The 25,108-nt window shown below is 38.2% G+C and overlaps 2 protein-coding genes across 2 annotated transcripts in view; both read right to left on the reverse strand.

The window, feature by feature from the left end:
* Positions 1-1,013: 1,013 nt before the first annotated feature.
* LOC139693319 (chitinase domain-containing protein 1) lies at positions 1,014-13,467 on the reverse strand. Its single transcript, XM_071591434.1, has 9 exons — positions 13,304-13,467; positions 13,006-13,207; positions 12,780-12,926; positions 10,304-10,484; positions 10,040-10,149; positions 7,630-7,778; positions 7,436-7,539; positions 4,596-4,881; positions 1,014-1,429 (listed from the first exon to the last, which is right to left on the reverse strand). The coding sequence occupies exons 2-9, from the start codon at positions 13,114-13,116 to the stop codon at positions 1,288-1,290; spliced, it is 1,230 nt and encodes a 409-aa protein (XP_071447535.1). The 5' UTR covers positions 13,117-13,207; positions 13,304-13,467; the 3' UTR covers positions 1,014-1,287.
* Positions 13,468-20,994: 7,527 nt separating this feature from the next.
* Positions 20,995-25,108, reverse strand: part of LOC139693310 (juvenile hormone esterase-like) — a 42,895-nt gene continuing 38,781 nt past the window's right edge. Inside the window, exons 9-10 of the mRNA XM_071591422.1 lie at positions 23,727-23,859; positions 20,995-21,632 (exon numbers count right to left, since the gene is read on the reverse strand). Coding sequence (XP_071447523.1) covers positions 21,383-21,632; positions 23,727-23,859 — 383 coding nt within the window. The 3' untranslated portion in view covers positions 20,995-21,382. The remainder of the gene's footprint in view (positions 21,633-23,726; positions 23,860-25,108) is intronic.

The raw sequence follows: 25,108 nt of genomic DNA on the forward strand, positions 1-25,108 counted from the left end.
CAACCCTCCCTCACTCTTCCTTCCTGGCACTGCCCATCTGGACCCTCCATCCACCACTTGCACCCAAGCAGTCTGAGACATGTGCAGGTTGCAGATAAGTCACCTATCCCTACAATCTATTCTTATTTTCTGCAATACATTCACTAATTCTATGCAGGTCACTTTATTGAACTCCTTTTCGAAGTCTATGAAATATAGAAACCTTGATGGTGATCTATTTTCCCATTAATTAAGTGACCTCATTACTGATTGACATCATGGATACCTCTCCCCATCCTGAACCCTAATTGATCATCCCCTAAGTAATCATTTTTCCTTTTCTCCAACCTCTTGCAGATGATTCTGAGAACCACTTTAGCAATGTGTGAAATGAAACTTATTTTTACTTATTCCTGACATATGGCTGCCTTTCCCTTGTTTGGAATAGGAATTAACACTGATATGATGAAGTCTACCAACCAAATTCTCCCTATTAAATGCTCCAAATTAGTCAATAAAACTCTTCTTTCCACCTTTTCCGTGAACTTCTAAGTAGTTCCTCACGAATGTTAACTACCCCCACTGTCTTATTTGATTTCAGTTTTCTTAATGCCCTTTTTATCTTGCCATTGTAAAAGCCTGAACATAAGCAGTCCTCATTTACATCATATTTTCATTCTATGTCTAAGCTTGCTGGCCTAAAGTCTTAACCATACAGTTCTTCTATATATTCCTTCCATCTTTCTCGGATTTTCTCTGGTTCAACTAATATTTCACTGCTAATTAATCAAATCATCATTCAGTTTCTTTCCATATTAATCCAATAACATTTATTACACATTTTAAAGAGGTTAGGAACAATTTGATTATATTTTGCAAGAACTGGGGCTTCACATTACCTCTCAAACGATTTCTGCCTGGAGTGTGGACCTCAGTTGTCACCTCAAGAATGGACTTGATTGCACAATGGAATGCAGGTACAAGACACATTACAACATTGCACCACACAGGTTTCAAAAGGAAAACACAATTATTCCATACAAATAGATATTCATTTTATTTTTCCAAAACATGATACACATTCAAGATTGAATCACAGTCTGCAGCAATATGAATGCCAAGAGCTCTTTTGATAATCCTTGAAAAAATTGCAATTTGAGCCTCCTCCATTCACACCATGTACTTTTAATCATCATCCTAATTATTGTTAACAGTAAACATCACTTCTTTTCAGACATGAACAATATTGGAAACTCGGCAGGAAAATTTTGGAATGCACTGTTCCCTCGAGAATGGCTCTCATCAGGTTTAAATGAGATCATAGAAATAGTCCATTCCCTGGCCAAGTTCCCAGAGCGCAAGGCCAGTCCCAAGCTCTTGGGCCAACTCTATCCTCTTCTGTATTGACCAGAGCGTTGGATAGAATATCAGGTGCTTTCCTCTCTTGGTCCTGAATAGGAGATTAAGCAAGAGACAGTATTACACTGAGGAGCAGCATCTCCAAGTATATGACTTACAGATATTGTTTAGTGATTCTATGAAAATTTGGGTTACGATTGAGGCAAAACCCAGGAGGTAATTGGCAATATTACAATCATCCCTTTCTACTGTAAATTTAGGAAACGACATTTGGCGTTGTAAAATTCAACCACAATTCCTAGAGGTATAGAATTTAGTCAGTCACTCAGAGTCAGATGTCACTGTGTGGACAGAGATATGGTTAAGGGAAAGAGTTATTTTAAAAACTAAAAATATCACCTGACTTTTGCAAAAGCCAGGATATAAAACATCCTACTGGACGATGGTTTTACATCTCACCTAAACTTTTATTCTTTAGCATTTCAGTAAAAATTCAGGAAAGTTGTGAGCTGGCTTACATTGCTTCCAAATGTTTTTTGGCTGGGTCAGGCTATGTCATTACCACTTGGAATGCAGGGCAATTCATGACTGAAAGATTTCTTATGAAAGTAACACTTTTCTTAGTAAAAAGAACAATGTATTTAATATTTTCAAGATCTACACTAGTCAACTTTACAGTCAATGGCCAAGAGAAACTACCAAGACCTCTATTGAGGGCCCAAACCACTTGAAGATAACTTACTTCAATAATAAATGGCAATTGAAGAAGATGAATGAAGCTCAGAGATATTGAAAAAACAATCCGATACAGCTGCAAAAAACCTGAATAACAACAAGGCACCAGAAGTTGACAACATAAATGGAGAAATAATTAAAACAGAGTCAAAGCCAAAGATCACCTCTTTGAAATAATCAAAGAGACCAAGAACAGATAAATGCAACACAGATCATTCAGCCTGATGTCCAACACATTGGAAATAAATGCAGCAATTTCAGAGCGTAAAAATCATTCCCCTTGACCAGGATTCAAACCCCGAATATCATAGGATGCCTTGGAGGCTTAACTGGCTAAAACACTCGGGTAGACATTGTGGGTTTCGGGTACGAATCCCGGAGGAGGCCAATGATTTTTACACTGAAATTGTTGAATGTAATGCACATTTAGGGGATTACTCCATTAAAAGTTACGGCAGCGGAATCTCCCGCAGTTTCATTTCCGAACATAGATGACCGGATTAAATTAAATATTAAACACACATCAGCAAGCACACAAGTGTTAACCGGACATGGAAACTTTAACTCCTACTTAAACTTCATAGGGAAATGTTTTACCCCTCTGTGTAACTGTGGAAAAGAAGACACAGCAGAACACAGAGTGGAGGATTGTGTTTTCTATGAGACAGAGCGGCAACTCTTATGGAACAGTATGAAAGAGAAGCTAACGAGCTTTAGGGAAATGATTACATTCTGCCTAAAGAACAACAATAACCTGCTCGGAAAATTTGCAATAAGAAAACCAGCAAATAGTGAACCACAACAAGCGAACTAACTGGGAAATATTTTGTGTAAAATGTAGCAATGTATTCTATACTATTGAGTGATTTTTTTTTTCTTTTCTTGAATTGTTTATCATTAGTTTAACTCCCAACATATATAAGCACCTGTAGATGTTAAAATTTTAGAAAAACTTTCCTTCTGTCTGATTATTTTTGTCTTTTTGTCTGTTATGTTATGCATGTTGTTTCCTTATGTCTCATTATTGTTTGTAAAAAGGGGAACTAAGATTCAAAGGAATCCCCAACTAACTGTGAAGTAAAATAAAAGTGGACCCAGGAAACCATTGGTCAAATGGGTCCAAAAAATTAAAATTAAATTAAATTAGTTTCTTTGAACACTGAAAATACTTATTTGGATAATTTGTTAAAGAATAGAAGAAAAAATAGAAGATGGCCTCACAGGAAACCTATTTAGATTCAGGAAAACAAAAGAGCAAAAGAGACAAAATACCTGTACGTGCTATTCATGGACTTGGAGATGTCCTTTGACAATGTTGACTGGAACAAGATGTTCAAGACACTAGAAGTGATTTCAATGGATTACAAAAATAGAAGAAAGACCCATCCCCACTACAAGAATCAGGTAACAACCATGCAAATGAAAAATTAAAGACAAAATAAACAAAGGAGGTAGACAAGCATGCAATCTAGGCAGAGAATCTGATGAATGGTGTTGTTGAACCTTAAGAAGGTTACGTGCCTTAGTCATCGAGTGCTCCTTGTCCACCAGTATCATGTTGGAATGAGGAGTGCGCAGATTATATCCATAGGCAGAAAACAGCTCTGCACATATTCAACAAACACCCCACATTCACTAATCGAGCAGCATTCAGACTACTGAGAGCAAGGGTCAGCAGTATAACTTGGGATGGAAGAAGTTCGACTTACATAGAGAGAAGAATAGCACAAGCTAAGGTGCTAATGAAGAAGAAGAGGCAACTACTATGCTCAAAGAATCTGAGGTTGCAAACAAGGGAAGCAGTCCATCAAAGTGTGCGTACGGAGAAGGGCACTCACTGCTGCTCAAAATATGAAATATTGGAAAAGTTGACCAGAGAAAATTAGAAACTTTTGAAGGATGGTGCAGGAAAAGAATGCTGCAGACCATACGGACAGACGAAGTGAGGAATGAAGAAGTATATAGAAGAGCAGAAGAGGAAAGGAACTAAAGGAGAACGCTTCAGCAAAGAAAAACTAGAGTGACTGGACACACCTTGAGGCAAAATGGATTATTGAGAAACATTAAAGAAGGGAAGAGTCTATGAAAAGGTCCAAGGGACAAGTACACAAGACAAATTAAGGACGTAAAACAGAAAAGCAATCGGGGGGTTAAAGAAATAACACTGAATAGAGAAGAATGGAGGGCTAAAGTTAACCAATCTTCAGATTGAGATACTGATGATGATGTTCAGAGTCAGTGGGTATGTAATTGGAATTAAACCAAAAATATGACAATTCAATTTGAAAACCATGTTCCTTCCAGAACTTCCTTTGGGGACATAATCTAATAATGGGTTTCACAAATTAGAATGTCATATTGTTTACCTCTTTTAATTACCTTATAATACAAAATTGTTAAAATTAATGCTTTTTTCATTTTTGGTCGAATTTAATTTATGAAGCTTGCCCATAGTGGGCATGAGTATTGTGGAAAGATTGTTTATTGTCAGAAAAATTTATAAAATGTTAAAAAGAATTTACCGTATTTCCACAAAGTGCTCTTCGGATTCAGAATCGTAGGATATTTTTGGTGGACGGTTTGATGAGCTCAAGGCCTCGGTAAGCATCTCCGCAAACCTCTTGCCCAGCATTGCACCACCGCCGTCGGGAGTGAAATCGTAGCCATAGAGGTTCAGGCCAAGGAGTATTTTTGCCCTCTTTCGCACAAAAGCGGCAAATTCTGAATCTGAGATCTCATCATCTTTGTCTGGAGTCGGCACGAGCTTCTCTATGCATCCGTGGACCCACGCAAGAGGAGCACTTGGTCCTGCAAGGGTAAAACAATTGTCTCATCAGAGGGTGATTCACAGAATTCACTCGCCACTTTCACAAATAGATATGCTCATACAAGTGTAATGATAGGTACAAACAAAAAAGAATAAACATTCAAAGCTTCATCAAAAGAATTTATGGCAACACACTGACGACAGATATCACTAACTAATCAGTAATCAGGGCTGCCATCAGAATTTTTAAAATGTGATCACTTGAGAGGAAAAAGTGATCAAAAATTACTCCTCAAATAACATTTAAGAAAGATAGCAAACGTCGCTTCCTGGGGGCTGACTCACAATTTATAAAAAAGGTCCTTTGCGTTGTTTGGCTAATGTTATAGATGTACAAGTATTCCCTCAATCCTTAGATCTAGTGTATACACATGTAGTAAATGTTCTATTTCCTTCCAAAACGTATGAAGTAATTTATTTCTTTCTCACATTTATGAATATTTCATAAAAAAATATCTTCCCATGTCCACGTCAATAACCACAACAATATTACTTATCATATGTCGCTGACACCTAATGTCAGTGTTGACAAATTGATATGAAAGTTAATATTAATATCCACTCCACGTATCAAAGTTTCTCAAGACCCTCATGAAGTGTTCAAAGTTTGGGTCCTGTTCGCTCTCTCTTCTTCCATGTGAAAGCATTCCACCATTTGTTCAGTTTTGAATGTTCCCTGAGTCCCAGCTTCCAATTCTTTCTCGGAAATTTCACCCGACTTTGGTGTCCCAGCTCCATCTAATTTTTGCTGATCAATTTCTTTGCACCCAATGGCAATATTTCAACAAAATCATTAGCTTTGACATTTCATCCTAATGTTCTGCCCACTTCTACAAGTTCATCCATTACATTTTGTTCTTCCAAGTCTGCAGCCCTGAGTACATCTACAATACAACAGTAACTCAACTTATGGATTGAATCTTATCTAAGTGAACGGCATCAGTATGTTGAGCTCTCAAGAAATGGCTCCAAATTTGTTTCCCCAGGTAGAGAAGTAACACTGGGTGTTCCCCAGGGTTCTGTACTTGGTCCTATTTTATTTTTAATCTATATCAATGATCTCCCAAACAAGCTTAAGTTCATTAAGGGGATAGACCTAACACTGTATGCTGATGATACAAATATCATTGCGTCAGCCTCCTCAGTAGACAGTTTGACAGAAAGAGCAGCTGAAGTAGCTCAGATTTTCAATGCATGGTGTCTTCATAACTTTCTAAAACCCAATATAAATAAGTCCAGCCTGATTTATTTTACTAATAAAAAGAAAGTTTCATCTGCAATCTCAGTAGATGTAGAAGGTGTGAGCATTCCCCAAAATTCCAGTACCCAATTCCTGGGAGTAATCCTGTATAGAAACATGTCTTGGGAGGAACACATTTTCAAATTACGTAGCAAGTTAAGCTCCCTATGCTTCCTTATTAGAAATATTAGATATTCTGTAAATTTAGAGGTCCTTCTATCCATTTACCAGGGTGAATTTTATTCTCGTGTTACTTTCAGTATCCTCTTCTGGAGTTCCTCTCCCCATGTGGGCATAATCTTCAAAATCCAAAAGAGGATTATACGTATTATGAGCAATGCTCCTTGCGATGCACCATGTAAACCTCTCTTCAAAAGACTTGGTTTATTACCAGTACCTTGCATATATATATTTAATATCATCTTATATGCAAAGGGTAATATTTCCCAGTACAAGTCCAACCACAATTACCATAGTCACTATACAAGGACCTGCAATGACCTGCACCAACCATTTGTCAGGACACACAATACTGCCCATGGGCCCAAAGCAATGGGCTTAAGGTTATTCAATAAACTTCCCCATGAAATCAAATATGAAACAAAGTACCTGTTTCCAAGAAAAAGCTGTTTAACCTTTTAAAAAATAATATGTTCTATAGTATTCTGTAAATGAATACCTTGAATTGTCGCTATGCATCGATTCCGGCTTAAACAATTAATATGTAATTATACTTGTGTATTGGTGTATATATATATATATATATATATATACACCAATACACTATATATACAATATATATATATATATATATATATATATATATATATATATATATATATATATATATGTATTGTATCTCTTCTAAAATTGTGAAATTTATATCTGACGTGTCCTATATTTGTGTATGTATGAATATGCAACAAATCTCCGGACAAATAAATGTATTATTATTATTATTATTATGCCTACCTACATGCATCTTTAATGGAAGAGTTAAGCCCTCTACCGAGTACTCAACCAGCCTGCTACTGATCTGTATCGGAGTGCCAAATTACAATGTATCATAATAATTCCATTGGATTTCATCAAAGTGGAATCGTGTAACTCAGGCTTATTGTCCTTTTTTTACACATGTTGCAAATAAACACAATGGAAAGTTAAAGGAATTTTTTCCTCACAGACACTTCTAACCAGCAAAACTAAACAACAAAGCCGCATGGACACCTGGAAAATGAATGGAAAAACTCCCACATGTAAACTCATCTCAAGATAAGATCTTGAGTGTTGCTTACCAGGTCTTTGAAAGCTGGAGAAGTCATAAGTCATGAGGGAGAAGGCATCAACATCCTTTTCCAGGGCATCAAAGTCATCCTGATCGAACATTTCCTTATCCTGCCTGCAAATCAAAGAGGGAGAGAGTACTGTCAAACAAACCATCCCGATCAAATAGCTTCACGTCATGTAAGACACACAATTAAAGCATTACCCTTTAGCTGGCGGGATGACCAGGACACAGATCTGCTCGGAGGCATGAAGGACTCTGCAGATGTATGACATAAGCATGCCCAGTTGCCTGTTCACTTTCCCGGCAAGCTGACTCCACACTTCGAGGACATAACCATCAAATTTGTTGCTCTGCAGAAAGAACATAAATAGAAAACCCTCTTAGGAGTGCTCAAATTTACAAATTTTCAAGAATACTAAGTTTCAAAACAGCAACGACACATGGTGATTCCATTCACAAGGCTAAGGGATGTCCACCAATGAAAGTTACAGACTAATGATTTGAACTAGAGAATAAAATAGGAGACAGTTTAGCACATTTGGGGGTATTGATCCCAAAGCCCCCCCTTCAAATATCCCACTCTTGCAAATGTTCTCTAATAGGAGTAGAGCCTCCCTAGGCATGCACAGGGGTGAAATATACAATATAAGTGAGACCATGGAGTAGATGATGCATGGACGACAGCACAACTTTTTATCACGCTGCTGTGAGTAATACCACTATCAGTGGTACAGAATGCCCATGTGAAATGCAGTGGAAAAGGGGGCTCTAATTAGTACTATCCAGCTGCTACCAAGGTAACTGTTTCGTGGGCACAACCATGGTTGATGAAGACTAAAGCTACCAATCATTTCAATTAAATGAAAATTATCTATTGCTGGAAAACAACTTGAATGGCAGATAATTATAATATATATAGTCTATTACCATTCCAGACATCCTTCCTCTGTTAATAGAAGAATTATTTTGAGGCAACTATCTTTGATATTGCAATGAAACAACAAAAAAATATGTCCATCAAAATATTTCTGCCCAAAACTCTACATACATGGATCACTTTGACATAGATAATAGTAATAGCATGAACATAATTTATTGATTATAAAAAACATTTAATTAAAATAAGTATAATGTTAGTTTAAATATAAAAAACGATTTGCAATATTGCAATAATACCATAAAAAATATATTAATTACATTATTCAAAATACCACCTAGTTTTTAAATGATCTCGATCTCTTGTTGTGTCTGGCTTTGGCTTCTTGAATAAAACTCCAAAGTTGAATGATTCTTCTTTTTTTTTCATCTGATGAAATAATTTTTCGTAGCCAGTTAAACATCCCTACACATGATGTCTAACAATGCCAACACAATCAATGTTGTGGTCATTTTAACTATATTTATCAAGAGCAAAATTTATTCGTTCAAGTCAGGTTCAAGACATTTGTAATTTCCTAAATTTTATGCTCATTTTTTATGTTGCGGGAAGAGCTATGGGTATGCGGAATGGTCTACATGACTTGCAGCATTTTTGTATAATGTAATTAGAATTAAATAAACGTGCAATGCTAGCGACAAGGATTCACCAAGTGTTGGGTGCCTTGAGAATACTTAATACTTTACTGTTGTGATAGTATGATAAGACAAGCAGAGAGTATAGGCAAATTTGGGGAAAGGATAATGCCTTTAAAAGGTTAAGGTCTACTTGGATCAGGGAAGATCCAAATATGGCATTACTGTACAAGGGTGGCACTTCAAGGATCCGAGGAATAGAAGACGTGAGCCAGGGAGGCTGGGGGTAGTTTTGATGGCCCATTCTGTGAGGTAAAAGATTCTGGGCCACCTTGGTAACTGTAAAGATTGAAGTTTAATTCTTTCCTTTGCGTTAATGTGTGTGCCCTCTTTGGCACAAAAATCTCTCCCTGCCTCCCAACCTCACACTCTCCCCTTCTACTTCCTCTTTCATTTACGGGAAGTCATGGCATTGCGATCAGAGCATTCAATGTTGCTCCTTCTTCATACCTGACTTGATTTCCTCCTGACATCACATCTCAACAACCAAATGCAAGAATTACTAAATCCTCACTGAACAGTTTCCTCAACATGGGCCAACACACAATGCTGAAAACATTTACAGCAATTCAAAATAAATATTGATTTATTTTTATACTCTTCCATTGTCAAGTGCTTAAAATGGCAAGAAAGTCAAAGGGGCCATTAAATAAAAATTGAATATTCAATATTTGTTCCACACACAGTCAATCCATCTTTAAAAAAACCAATATACTAGGAAAAAACAATAGTGATAATAACAAAATGCAAAGGTGGGGATGTCACTTAAGGTTTGAGAAATATACCCAATTATTTTCCTTAAGATTTTTAAAATTTATAACTCATAATCAAGTTCAAATTGACTTATGCCACTTAATTACACTATTTGACTGATATCCAGGATGAATGTTTAAATTGAGCAAGTATTTCCAGGTTCCATACCTAGCAGCAGGATTTCCACCTACATATGCCAGACACCCTTGATGCCGAATAACCAAGACCCCTTGCAATAACTCAAGTGTGCATGTTTTATTTGCAAAACAATAATGGCCAACTTTACCGTGGACACTTCAACGAGCTTTTGAGCAAGTTTCTTTTGTTCCATGGAATCAGAGAGCAGGGCAGTGTAGTCCTTTGAGGTCCACCCATCAAACAACACCCGTGGAATCACTGAACAGAGCCAAAAAGCAAACAGCACATAAATTTAATCATTTAGATGTGAAAGACAAAAATTGTCTGGATCATTGATTTAAACTGTGCATATTATATTCCATTGAACTTTATGCTGGCACATTCAGTCATCTCAAGAGAAGACTTAACTTACCTTTCACTTTGCGAGAAGATCCAGCCTTTCGTACATCTTCCACCCAACCAGAGTCGAGGTCATGTAGTCCAGTGATCTCATACTGGTACTTCCCATTTCGTTTGAGCTGGAACCAGACTGGTGAAATCATCGAGAATTTGCCTCCAAACTGCTTGGCAATGTTGTAGCCATGGTTGTTCCACTGTGCATTCACAAGCAGGAAAAAAAAAACAAATTAGCAGACTCTTAAGGCAGTTGGTTTAATCAGTCAGTTTTGAGAATAAGCTCAAGCAATGGATGATTTGCATAACTATAATTATTAATAGTTTAATAATAATCTTAAGCATATGACTCTGGTTAGTTGGTATAGAGAAGAGGCCCTTCATACCCCCCCCCCCCCGTCTTCCCCAAACCATCAACTGTGTTGCCATGGCACCAATGGCTTCTATGCCAACAGCCCTCTTAAAATTCCACCACCAATTACATTGGAATCAGGACATGAAGCTGTGGATGCAGGATGAGAGATGTGTGTGTTGCATTTACTGGACAGCCAGTGACCAAGGAATGACATATATGGATGCACCCAATGAGGAAAAACGTATAACCTTTTACTCTTGTGTAACCAAGTTAATATGTAAGTATTTAGTCCAGTCATTGGAGTCATTTCTACCATTATGAACTGGTACAGGTAGGAAAGGTTTCCTTTAGCACGGTGCGCACAAGGGTTGAGAGAAACAAAGTGTTGACATTCCTTTACTCTAATATCAAACGAAGAGCACCAAATGAAAATGGAGATCAATTTCCCATCTGATGGCATGACTAATGCATGTGAAGCAGAGTACTGAAGCAATCCACCCATGCAAGTGAACTGCAATGGAATAATCTGTCATCGCTCGGAAGGGAGCCTAAGATTGCAGAACTTCCAAGCAGTAATCTTGACTCAAAAATACATTAGGTCCTATATTTTTGATACATATTCAGCAGTGTGATGGCCTAAAAACTGGTAATTATTTTTTTCCAAGTTTATACACACATTGAAAGAAATGGCTGAGAAAGATTCACTCAAAATGTTGCTTTAGAAAATTTATCTACTTACTCCTATGCACAGCGGATAAATACAAAAACATATTCAGAAATGCAAAAGGAAAGGATGTTAGGTACTTGTTAAGTTCACAAATTTCTAGTCAATCATTAAAAATGTGTAAAGTCTTTTATCATTTTAGTGGTACAGTTGACATTTGAAAGTACATAGCTGATCTTAAACAATGACTTTTTTTTTGGCTTGAAACTTTAAGGAAATGCATTTGATATTTTTTACAATTGCTGAAGTCATGAATCTCACTGGTTTTTCCCACACCACAGCAAAGACTCCCAACTGCTATAGCATGCAGTAGTTGAGTAACATTATTTTAGGAGTAGCACCTACCACATATATATACCAACATGGCCATGATAGGTATTAATAAATTAATATTTCCCAGTGAAGGAGAGCACAGAGTTGGACAAGTCTCCAGTTATGGTTCTGATTATCTAATTTTAGATTGAAAAAACGTCTAAACACTCAATGACGACTCACAGAATAATAGGCCAAAAGAGCTTCGTCCATTAGAATTGAGTTAAATACATACCCCAATCTTATGATTATAAGAACCTGAGGAATGCACATATATTTTTCTTGAAACTCATCTGAGCTTAAATTGATTCATTATTGGTAGAATTGTAAGGAACAAAGGGTCTGGACACACACTGTGATACATGTGTCATTTTTCTTACCATGAGGTTTATCAGTAAGTTTATCAGCTATGAGGAGAAGAGGGAAATGAATTTAAACAATATGCTATCGGGCTCAGAATTCAAAGAGAGTTATACCCTCAGATATCTAGTCAGGCTCTATCTTAATGAATGCAGTACGATTTGATATCTTCTTCTAATAGTAGGAAAGGTAGAAAGTCCTAATTCGGTAAACGTCTTTGACTAATTGTTTCTGCAAATGAATATTCTTAAAAAATGCGGCCGCATCATGGCTATACAATAAAAAAAAGAAAAAATCGACAGAATAAGTATAAATAAGCGGATCTGGGTTCGAATCTCGCTAAAGGCGAATGATTTTTACTCTTTGAAATTGTTCCCTTACGATGACGATGAGTCGGTTGACCATTGGGCACTGCACTTGTTTGATTGATAGGCCTTATGTTTAAACCTGGATGGTATTCCAGTTTTACAACAAGTTGTGAGATTTAATGAGTACCAGACCTTGTGGAAAACCATATTTGTACCGTGTAAAGGAATTAAGGACTAGGAAATGTGTGGTGTACGAATTCTGTAACGGTTAGTGAACTCTACCACCGTTATAATTAATAATTAACGGGAAGACATTATTTGGCTTTTCGTGATATGATACTTCGAAAAAGGCGAGTAACAAACAAAACTCAAATTAATACAAGCAAATATAGATGTATCCATTCCCAATGCTGGAAACCAAAAGCAAGTGGCTTACCGGAGTGACATATCCTAAAACATTTCCTGAAAACCAGTTTCTATTTGTTTCCTTGTAGTATGCCTGGTGGTGGGCAACTATATCCTTTGCTGTCGGTTGTTCAACAACTAGATGCCTGTCCTGGACTGTCGCCGACACGGGTCCCACCTTGAGCATGGATTTATGATAAAAATGAAATGCCAAATACTAAACAAATATTATGTATTGATATATCACCGCCACTGACCTTTTGCTTCACTGCCTTTGGTGACTTTCTATCACTTTTAGATAGTGTCGAATCACAGTAGTTGACTAAAATTCCAAATACTAACAAAATAACAATTGATTTGTAGATCATTATAATTTATTTAGTTAAAGCAATAAATTCTGTTATAAATAGTATAATGCACGCAAAACATGCGTCGACGGCTGCATTAACAGCAGTACATCTAGTACGAAGAAAGAGAAAGTAATTTAGTAATCAGTATCAAGGCACAATATGTTACTCAGAAATGCTACCAAACTAATTGAAAGATCAAACGTACCCCAATGATATGTAATATATATTTGCCAAAATCTGGCTATCAGTAATTGTGGGCGCACTTAACGCACTGGTATTGATTTGTATCCGTATTCATTTTGGCCCTTCTGCTGATTATCTAGTTCAATTTGAGCCGGTCTATACCCATGACGTGTTTTGATCTGCGTACATTAGGTCTTTCTATACATAGATGGCAGCCTTGTGTCGAGATTCTCGCGGGGTTTATTCAAAATTGTTCAAGGAGCACCCTCGGTGCGCGTTTCGAATATGCCATCTACAAATCATTTTCTCAGTAAAAAAGAACTGAAAGATCAGACTTTTGACTTTCCTGCACGGATTTTGCAGTGACTCTTAGACCCTATACATAGTGTTACCAATGGACAGGAAACATATTCTTCATAGTTACTCTAAACCAGGAGAAATAAGGGAAAACTAAAGCAGACATTTTACCCTCAGATTTGAAAAACCAGGAAACTAATTAACGGAATCGCAGTTTTTCTGTAACATTAGTTTCATTTCTAGTACCTTAGAGCCCTTACAATAGTGCAATAAACATCTTTAAGCATTACAGTTTTATTGTGAAACTCCATATTTTGGCTAGTGGGGGTTACATTAACCCAGTTATAGTCGTTGGGAATGGGTAAGATATTCAACCTCTGATACAAAGACGTATACCTACAAACATCAGCAAGAACATTGGTAATCAAATCTAAACTAATGTTGACAGAGAAGGTTCCAATTACTGATCGTAGAAATGAGATAGGACTTGGGTGATAAATGTGTTTGAGGATAGATAGAACGGATTAGTGCAATCAGGAAGAGAATTCAGGCGAGAAAAGGCGCTGAAGAAAAGCGGGCGTTTATTGAGTGATAATCTAGGAACGGGCGCATGAAATGTCTGCGAGGAGGTCAAGATGTTACTCTCAGATGCATCAGAAAAACAATTCAGGACAGTCAGCAACGAGTTTTAATATTATGTATGATCTATAAATTGGTTCGAAGCATGTGATTGGGAAGACTGCAGATGGGGAGCGAAGACAGAATGGCACATGTAGACATATTGCAAAAACGAGGTACTATTAGGCACAATGTTAAAAGTCTTGAGGTTAAATTGAGTAGCTTCAGGCGTGATGTGGTGGAAGTCGAACATAATGAATAACTATTTGAAGCACTTTTCCACTTGATAAAAATATTTTTATTTACGACCGGGTTTCGATGTATTACATCATCATCAGACCTGATGATGATGTAATACATCGAAACCCGGTCGTAAATAAAAATATTTTTATCAAGTGGAAAAGTGCTTCAACTAGTTATTCATTACGTCTTGAGGTTAGTTGGAACTGAAATCGACCCAATGGGAGAGCAAGGCAAAATACTTGGAAGGACAACAGTTGAAAGGTACGAGTGAAGTACGCGGGTTTTTCTGATTTCCATGAAGAGGCGTAGGTATAGGAAAGACATGGTTTTATATTTAACTACCTTGATCTATCGAGTGGAATAATATATTTTATAATCTGCTAATTCGAATGGACCCTTTAATGAGAACAAATAGTTCAGGGGCAAGAAATCAATTGTGTAGTTCAAGTTAAAGGGGAATTTTTAAGGAAGATAGGCATAGCATTGGATTTACTTGGGTTCATGTTAAGTTTCCTGAAATTTCACCGTTCTGAGATCCGACTTAAGGTATCCAGAAGATCGTAACTGTCTGCAGTACTATGTGTTTTTGTAAATATCTTGCAATGGTCAGCTTAGAACAGGATGTGATATTTGGAGAAAATAACTAGGGAGGCTAGATGATCGATGTAAAGATATAGTCCTAGGACTCTGCCCTAATGATCACTTGGCGACACGGGTGATCAAGCGGATGACCCTCCAGACAGTAAATACTCATTGATTTCTGCAACTAATATAGCTGAATAAGGGATTCAGAAAATTACCAAAGAGGACCCGGGTTCAAATCCTACGGCATATCTATTTTAGTGGTATCCCGATCCCTACTTGAGGTGCTTTGTGGAGGGCGTTTTGATGTTAGTACGCCGTCCGTCGGATGGTACGTTAAACTGCGGACCCCTTGGCGTCTTTCGTTAGGAGTAGGCTAATGCCGACGCCAGGTTTTTCTCCGCCCTTCCTCCTTTCCCATCCATCCCTAATGACGCAAATGAACTCAGCTGTCGGTCGCCTTCCTTAAATAACAACTGCTACTAAAACACTAATTTAAGATCAGATTTACCGACAACGCAGTGGTTTACCGTGATATCCGTAATCCCGAGGATTAAGTACCTTTCGCAGATGAGCTAAATGCTATAGAACGCTGGTGCGACACTTGGCAATTAGAATTAAACTTAAAAAAAGCGTAGTCATATATATTTGGAACAAGAGTAATTCGCTCCAGAACGCTTTCTACATCGGGAACACCGAAATGGAATGTGTAGACTCAATTAAATACGTAGGCGTTACCCTCACTCACGACCTCTCCTGGGTGAAAAATACACGGAGAATATGTGGATAAGCTAACAAAAAATTAGGATTTATTAGAAAAGTCTCGGGGAAACAAGATAAAAAGGTTAAAGAGAATTGTTATCTTTCACTCGTTAAGCCTCATTTAGAATATGCTGCAAGTATGTATATGGGTCTGGTGTGTAATCACCCCCTGCCGCACGCCCTAGCGGTGACTTGCATGGTACGATGAAATAATAATAATAGAGATAATAAAAAGATGTACCGCGCACGATTCTTGCTCCTGAGAATTTGGATTGCATTCAACCTAAAATAGGTGGGTATTTTTTTCGTTTTCGGCTTAGCAAATTGCAACTGTTTCCTTAATGGTCCAATGAAACAACAATTTCAGAATGCAAAAATCATTCGTCTTGACAAGGATGATTTTTACCGGAGCAAATGATTTTTACACTCTGAAATTGTTGCATTTAAATACATATTAGCGGATGGCGCCTTTAAAAGTTACTGTTGTGGCATCTCCCGCAGTTTCTTGGTACACTAAAGGATGGAGTGAAGGATATCTATCCCTTTTTCGGGCGACTCCAAGGGATGAGGTCTATCAAGTGGTTTCAAGGTCCTACCCTGTGAACCTTGGACCAAGCATAGTTGGATTTTGGCGGGCAGGGGGGTGGGGGGAACCACGCGATGCTTTCGCGGAGCGGACATTGAGCGCAGATCTCGATGGATTCGAGGTTTGGGTCGAAGGTATTTCGATCAAGATCTCAGGGGGTGGAGGAGGGGGTCGTAGGAAAGGAGAAAGGCTAACGTTGCCCCGTCAAGAGTGACTTGGAGACTTCTGGGGAAAGCGAAGTACACGAATGAAACACTCACTTGAAAAATCATCTTTCGCTGTCTGTTTGAGAGTTCCAGCGTATGCACAAGTGAAATCACCGAAAAGTATTACTGTTCGAGGTTAATAGCTTCAAACAGAGAGTCAAAACAATTTTCTAAAATAGAAACATCACTAGATGATTGAAACAACCAGAAAAAAATTCTTCAATCTACCGTAATTACCGGGGGTCAATGAAACTGCGCACCGCACAATGACAAGAAATACTCCAATGCCACTCGAAGATCGATCACGACGCTAAACACTGTGGGAATTCGAAGAGGATGTTTTACAATCGCTAACTGAGGGGGCCACCCAAGTTTCCGAGAGGGTCACTACAAGGAAGGGTATTTATTACTAGAGGGATACCACTTGTGCGTTCAATTGGGAATGTTCTTGGGTATGGGAATCATTTTACCAAAGCTTATTCTCAGTGCTTTACACTTTCTGATAGTGAATATAAACAGGGGGAGTACGGGAGAGCCCAGGGTCGAGATTTGCATCACCCGAGGAGAAGAACAGAACAAGGACGCCACACCGAGGGTACTACGTCGAAGTTACCGGCGAAAGCCGGAATCATCGCCGGAATATACAGACACATCAGAATGAAACGCAATACTTTCATGATATTTGGTCGTTAAAGTTCCCAGCAATGGATACATGGCCCTAGAAATACAGGCCATCAAGAGCAATTTCGACGTTGTTTAGAATTATGTATGTAGGATAGAATTTAGCTCCTGTGCTATTTGTTATCACTATCCTCTCCATACTAATGAGATTACATATCTGGAAGGCGTAATATAATGTTCAATGGTCCCTTCGGTGTTCTGGCAGCCTTAATTCTAGCAGGATCTTTCAGTATACGTCCAGAAAACTGGGATTTGAACTTGCATTAAAGACGCAACTTTCTCGGCAACTGGCTCCTCGCTTATGATTTCTTCTGAGTGTGCTGCTCTACAAGGGAAAACAGTCGTCCTCTTGTTTATCCACTGTAGGAAAAGGCAGCGTTGAATCGAATTGTGAAAATATTAAGAAATATATTGAGCTTAGCATTAGTGCCATGCACAATTCTTGCTTTCACCCCAGTGTTCATTTCACAGTGATGGACAAAATTCCTGGAAATGAGTCTGATTCATCGTTGGCGTTTATTTTAAATTAGACATGATTGGACTTGGCAGAAATACTTAGGAAATCCATCCATTTTTAAACAAGAACAGGATTAACATAACAGTTTCAGTTTTAACTTTGTGGAATTCCTTCATAATGATGGTAAAAAAGAAAACTTTGCACTTCCATATAAAGATTTAATATTTCACGACCAGGGAAACAATATACCTCTCCCGTTCCCCCCCTCCTAAAATTCTTAAAAGACTCCAATATCTTTCCGCGCAAACCCCACCCCCACCAAGGCAGTGATGACCATCGACCGTCCCTCAATGAAGGTCAAACCATTGCAGACAATCACTCCCCTAATTAAATGGAGAGCACAATGTGTTTTTTTCCGCTGCTATTTCTAAGAACGGGGGAGTGTTACATTGCTTTCTTCATTTAACGATCATTTAATGAACATAAACTCCCGCAATTAGAGTCAGAAACCTTCAAATATATACTATCTTCCTCCCCCAGCCCAATAATAAGTTGCTGCGCCTGCACTCAGCCCCTCTCCCTTTCTCCCCTTACTTTCCACCCCTCTTGGAGCCAGGACATATAAGTTGAAAAAAAATATGAATTTCACCTGATGATGATACGCAGCATCGAAATCATGGTTGTGAAACATTAAATCTTTATTTGGAAGTGCATATTTATCTTTTTCTACCCTCATCAATGACAGGATGGTTGGACGTGACAGAGCAGCTGAACGACAATATTCCAAGGGTTTACTGGGAATGATTAATGGTCAGCGAGAGTGAAGTTAGGGTGAATTGATACTCGAGTTGGCTCATTAATTTGCTAAGGTGCTTTAAATTACTTTAATCCATCTAACTGAAGGCAATTATAAAAAATGGAAGGATTAATAATGCGGCTGTACGTCCCAGCTCATCATTATTTGAAAGGATCAGTTCCGTGTACGCATAGACATTTACAGTGTTTCAAGAAGTTGGAATCGAGTTGTTCAATGTGACACTCCGACGTGGAGGCACAGAAATTCCTCCTAATCTTGTTTTTTTTTCAGGGAACATTAAAAAAAAATAACACTTGAAAGTATCTCAGAAAATAGTATGGCGAGGTGTTGATATTTTTGGATCGAAATTTCAATTTTTTATCATACCCTTCAGGGAATCTGTATAAAATAAACTTGGATATGTCTCTTTTTAAATTGTGTCGAAATATGAATCAGCTCCTTACAAGCCCCTTACGAAAGCCAAACACGTCCTATTTTCAAGTGCGACAACTGAGGGTGGTTTACTTTCCTCATCCTCAATGAGTCTTTGGCGCATGTACTTTGAAAATGTTCAATATACAGACAGTATGAATAAGGCAATGATCGGGGACCGGAATGATGCGGTAGCTAACGTAAAGGCTTCCCACCAAGAGGTCCCGGGTTCAAATGCTGGAGACAACAAATATTTTTCAGTGGTATCCCGATCCCTACTTGAGGTGCTTTGTGGAGAGCACTTGGAGTGAGTACGAGGTCCGTCGGATGGGACGTTAAACTGTGGACCACTGGGAGCCTTTCGACAAGAGTAGACTAATGCCGACACCGGGTTTCTCTCAACCCTTCATCCTTTCCCATCTATCCCTAATGACGCAAATGACCTTAGCTGTCGGTGACCCCCCATAAAACTACTATTACAAGTGAAGGATCAGAGGCAGGGATAGATTCATATAGATCACCATAAACTGGTGCCGTAAGTTGTGGTTGATTAAGAGAAACTTAAATAAATAAACAAATTCATTTATTTATTTTTAGAGTACAACCTCTTAATTTAGACAAATTCACTCACGCGCGCATACGCACACACACACACACACACACACACACTGTAACGTTTCGAAATCCTGAATTTACCAATCGGCGTACATCCCGTCTAATGGGGCTGTCAGATACAATCACAGTCTTGCTGGATATCGTCCGCCATTCGTTGGGCTTCGGGCAGAGGAAAGACAAATATGTTCACTGCGCCATTGTTCGGACCATGGCAGGCCCATAGATGCGTCTTACAAGGTTGTAGTAGATTTCTTGTAGATTTACGACACAATTACACTTAACAGGACGGCGTAACATTAGCATTGTACTGGACTAATCAAGGTCCAGTACCTCAAGTCCTTGGAAATCATTACAACTGCCTTTGAAACTGTGTAGTTTTCATAAATATATGGAATGAAAATGAAATGCACTTAAGAAAATGAACTCGTGTGAATAATGAAACAAACGACTTCGGAAACTTTACTTTCCGCAGAAACGAGCGAACAAGACTATACTGCGAACAGCAGAATAATCTATGTTGTCGTTCCCTCGAAATTTTCGAAATAGTTTCTATCTATCTATCAAAATCCCTTCCCACATGGCAGGTGCATTTAAATATATACATCGAATATTTACAAATTTACAAGGATAGTCGAAGTTCGTCTAGAGTCTGGTCTTCTACTAAAAGCTTCTATGCTTAAAAAATCTATTTCAGTGTTTTTTTATATTTGTGCGTCGCCGAAGAGCGTTCTATTTCGAAGATATACATACACACACACACACACACACACACACACACACACACACACACACACACACACACACATATATATATATATATATACACACATAGATGTATATATATACATATATATACATATATGTGTATATATATATATATATATATATATATATATATATATATATATATATATATATAAAATATCTTCGAAATGGAACGCTCTTCGGCGACACACAAATATATAAAAACACAGATGTAGATTTTTAGAATATAGAGACACAAAGAAAGGACACTCACAATTTGTTATTTTACGTTTCGACAGCACGGCTGTCGTCTTCAGAATCTATATATATATATATATATATATATACATATATTTATATATATATACATATATATATATACATATATGTATATATATACATATATATACATATATGTATATATATACATATATATATATATATATATATATATATATATATATATACATATATGTATATATATACATATATATATATATATATATATATATATATATATATATATATTCATACTTGTACTCTCACCGATTAAATCCTTCTGAACCACTGAACATATGCTAACACAAATATACTGATTATGAAACTAATAATGTCGAAAAGCACTTGGAATTAAAATTCTTCAAGAAATAAAATACTTAATCATTAAAAAATTTCATTCAATTTCATCCCACACTTAGATGATGCTGAGTCTAGCTATTGCTACACGAAAACATGAAGACGTAATAGAGGGAGACAGCAGAAAAGGAAGGATCATAGGAATAGCCGAAGGAAGTACGTAAATACGAACGACCACAGCATTCGGAGTGGAGTCAGTCACTGAGGGACGAGTATTCAAGCTATTTGTTTAATGTTGTTTCACTTAAAATTCGCAGTTCGCTCTTAGATTGAACCCTAGTTGGATTTTTTTGTGATGGCATCGACATGGGGGTGGGTTATTTTCATTCCGTTCGGTGTTCCACCCCTCGGCACTCGTTCCTTTGGCAACCGCACACGCGTTCGCCGCCACGCGTGTCGCCGTCGTCATCCATCACGGAGTCACACGACGACGCCGGGACCACGCTTCACTTTGCGGGGCAGTCGCCCTTCAGGTCCGGCCGCAGCCGCCCCTCCACGCCGGGATGTGTGCCTGGGGTCCAGACGGGGGAGGAAAGAGCGTTCTCGACCAGGGTCAGGGAGTCCCAGAAGGCCAGCCGGTCCTCGTTTAGGGCCTCCTTCACCTGCAGCGCTGCACCCACGTCTAGGTGGAGGCGCGGGTTGCTGGGCGTCACCGGTGGCCACGTGACACCTCGGATGGCCTTTGGAGTGGGATTCCTGACCATTGCGGAGAGGTGAGGTAAAAGAGAAACAGATTTAGAAACAGGCAGCCGAGTGACGAAATTCGCCTATTTATACGATTATTTTCTTTCATTTTTGGCTAAGATCAGGTGGCCGTCTCTAAGGGAACAAGTCTTTGAAATTTGAGAGCTTAGGGACTCTCCTCGTAGTAATAGCTGGAGTCAAACTTATTCCTAGCACACATTTGACGATATACGACTGTGAAAGTTCCATGTTGTGTTTAGGACTGTATTCAAATGGTTTGCAAATCCCGTTGTAGTCCAGGAGTAGAGCGTTGGATTACTGAACGGAGGATTCGGGTTCTATTCCCGGATACGGTTCTCTGGGCACCCTCTGCTTCACCCGAGCGAAAAAAAGGATTTCTTAATTATGACTATTCCTTTGCAGCCGTCAATCTCTCCATTGACTTCTGGTTCTGCACTCTCTCTCGTCGACCGATGCAAATGCAAAGGATTATTCCCACTCTCCGTTTCAGCGTTCAACTCGACTGATTTGTATTTATCGAACATTTTTAATCGCGCACGCCATCTTTGTATTTATTTGGACTCCTTACTTAATTCCTTATCTTCGTTTAAATATTCTCCACTAAACGGCCAGGCCTTTTCTTGATAGGTAAGCTTTCATTCCATGAATACTTGATTTTCCACAGGGTCCCAAATATTCGACACATATTCAAGTTGAGGTCTAACCAACGCGATAGAACACCTCTTTCAACTTTTCCATTCGAATACCCCCATCATATTGATTTGATGAACACTGGTTTCCTTCATGCTTCTCCGTGTACGAGGTCTGTGTAATTAAGTAATGAGATTGATTTAAAAAAATGTTTTCATTCAAATATGATTAAAATTTTATATTGTCACCCTCAAAATAACTTCGTTTTGAAGCCACACAGTGCTGGAGACGGTTCTTCCACTCATCTTAGCAGTGCTGGAACTCCGATACTGGAATAGCCTTCAGCTAGTCGGTTACAGCCGTTTGAATGTTTTTGATTGTCCCAAAATGAGTTCCCTTGAGGTGATTTTTCAACTTCGGGAAGAGGAAAATGTCACAAGGACTCAATTCAAGTCAGGCGAATAAGGAGGCTGAGGAGCCACAGGAATGTTTTAAAAAACTACTTGTCTTTTTGGTCTTGCGAAAGGTTTTTTGGAACCATTTTTGCGCATATTTTTCTCATCTCCAATTCATTGGTCAAAATCTAATGAAAAATTGTGTAAGTCAAATTAAACTCTTCTTAACCGATCGTTCTGACTGTCAACCGACGATCTGAACGTACAAGATTCTGTCGTCATTTCCATCGGTTCTTGAAGTTGAAGGCCTTCCGCTTCGTGGTTCATCTTCAATCGACTCTCTTCCTTCTGAAAATGCCTTAAACCACCGAAAAACCTGGGCTATTGACAAACTTTGAAGACAGCGCTGTGTGGATTCAGAAGGAAGTTATTTTCAGGGTGAAAATATAAAATTGTAATTCAATTGGAATGAAAAAATTTTAAAATAATCAGTCTCGTAATTCACAGACTTCGTACAATACAATAGAAAAAACTGTTTCACAAAACAAATCGCTACGGACAACCAAATGACTCGAGCGAGTTCAAACCCGTACTGAAGGCGGGTTTGCCGCCCCTCCAAGCCCAGCGCCTCCAGTGTTGGCAGATTGAACGCTACGTTGCCCGTCCCATTACTTAATTTACCGACCTCGAATGTTTCTGAAGTGTTTTTCCCATCTTAGGTCCGATGATACTGTGTAATTCTTAGATTTTTTACGCTTGACCACCAATCCAATTCCTATTTTAAGTAAGCAACTAAATAAAAATAAATGCTATAAATGCCTAAATAACCTTTCGAGTCCATTAGTGCTAGAATATAAATACTCACTCTCCCAGACTTTCATTTCTGAACATTTTCCCAGATTGAACTGGAGACTTCAATAATGGGATCAAACACCAATGTTCTTGAGATAGTTAGAAAGTGCCTGAATAAGATTGCTGCTTGTTCATTAGCAGCTGATTGTGTGGTACTGGAACATTTTAGCTGAGAAACGAGTCGAAGGTGTCGTTAGGTTTTTCTCACCCGAACTTGGCGAAGTTGGTCCATAAGGTGACCATCAGGTCAACGGTGTTGGTCTCGGGGGTGCCAGGGGCGAAGTCCGGAAAGAGAGCGGGTGCATGAAACAAGTAGAGCAGGTCATCGCAATGGCTCACGCCTGAAAGTGGAAGAAAAGTTCAGTTGGGCGGTGTCAACACTTCTTTATCCAGGGCAATCTCAATATTATTTAAAACATAAAAAATAGAATCTCAAAGGTAAAGATTATTATATGCTCAAATAAACTGGAATCAGTTCAGCAATAATAAACATTCTGCTCCCATCGATATGCGTTGGGCGCTGTAATAACGAATACCTTCCATCTATAAACACACGAATACGCCATTGAATCAAGGCAGCGTCGAGAGTCGTAGTAAATAACCGTCTCTAGATCAACCATTGATTAAACTATCTCTCATTTTTCCAGCCCACACATTCAACACTATTTGAAACATGCCTTTTGACAATATAAATGGAAGACCGTGAATCGTAAAAAAAATTCCAAGAAACTGTGGGGAGATGCCGCGACATTAACTTTTAACGAAGTCACCCGCTAAATGTGCGTTACAATGCAAGTAGTTCAAAGTGTACAGATTGCTCGCCTTGGCCGAGATTCGAAACCAGATCCCTTGATCTCCACAAAGTCGTCAAAACACCCTGTATAATTTTTCTGACTTTGATACACGAAGAAAAAAATCCTTTCTAACGCGGTAATTTTCTAATAAAATCGTTTGTGAACAAGATTCGTTCCAAAGACCTCCAAAACGACTGTAATTGCATAAAAAACTGTTGATTGCAAGTATTTGCTTATATATATATATATATATATATATATATATATATATATATATATATATATATGTATATATATATATATATATATATATATATATATATATATATATATATATATGTATATATATATATATCTCATTTTTGTAAAGTTTTGTGATAACATTGATATCAAAATCATCCATTTTTGTAAGAAAAACAAATTACTGGTACTCCTTAACCATATAGGTTGATAGTGAAAAGGAAAATAGTGACAAATCTTTGTTGTGTGCTGACTGCAGTTGAAATATCGCAGAAATTGACGATAATCTCTCATCCTATGGATGTGAATTCTTTCAAGGGACCAATGAAGGCCCGGCCCGCGACTTCTCCGCAGAGCGCAAAGCTGCGATTGCAAGCGAAGGGAAGGCCGCAGGAGTTTAAATCCTCGGAGAAAGCATTTGTTGTTTTTCCCGACGACTTAGCATCGATCCAAAAGAAAGGAGAGACAATCGGCAGAGCACATTCATTAACTTGGAGAAGGACGGTGATGAATAATGATCTAAGGATGGAATCAAAGCCAAGGTAATGACCAGAAG

The sequence above is a fragment of the Hetaerina americana genome, unplaced genomic scaffold, assembly GCF_022747635.1.
Source record: "Hetaerina americana unplaced genomic scaffold, ioHetAmer1.1.p SCAF_46, whole genome shotgun sequence".
NCBI classification, from domain to species: domain Eukaryota; kingdom Metazoa; phylum Arthropoda; class Insecta; order Odonata; family Calopterygidae; genus Hetaerina; species Hetaerina americana.

Excerpts from the sequence above, each read along its gene's own strand:
- LOC139693319 (XM_071591434.1), bottom strand. The coding sequence starts at position 13,116 with ATGATCTACAAATCAATTGTTATTTTGTTAGTATTTGGAATTTTAGTC. Across the intron at positions 12,927-13,005 it reads CAAAGGCAGTGAAGCAAAAG|GTGGGACCCGTGTCGGCGAC; the intron begins GTCAGTGGCGGT and ends TCCATGCTCAAG. Across the intron at positions 1,430-4,595 it reads GAGCACTTTGTGGAAATACG|GACCAAGAGAGGAAAGCACC; the intron begins GTAAATTCTTTT and ends TCTCCTATTCAG.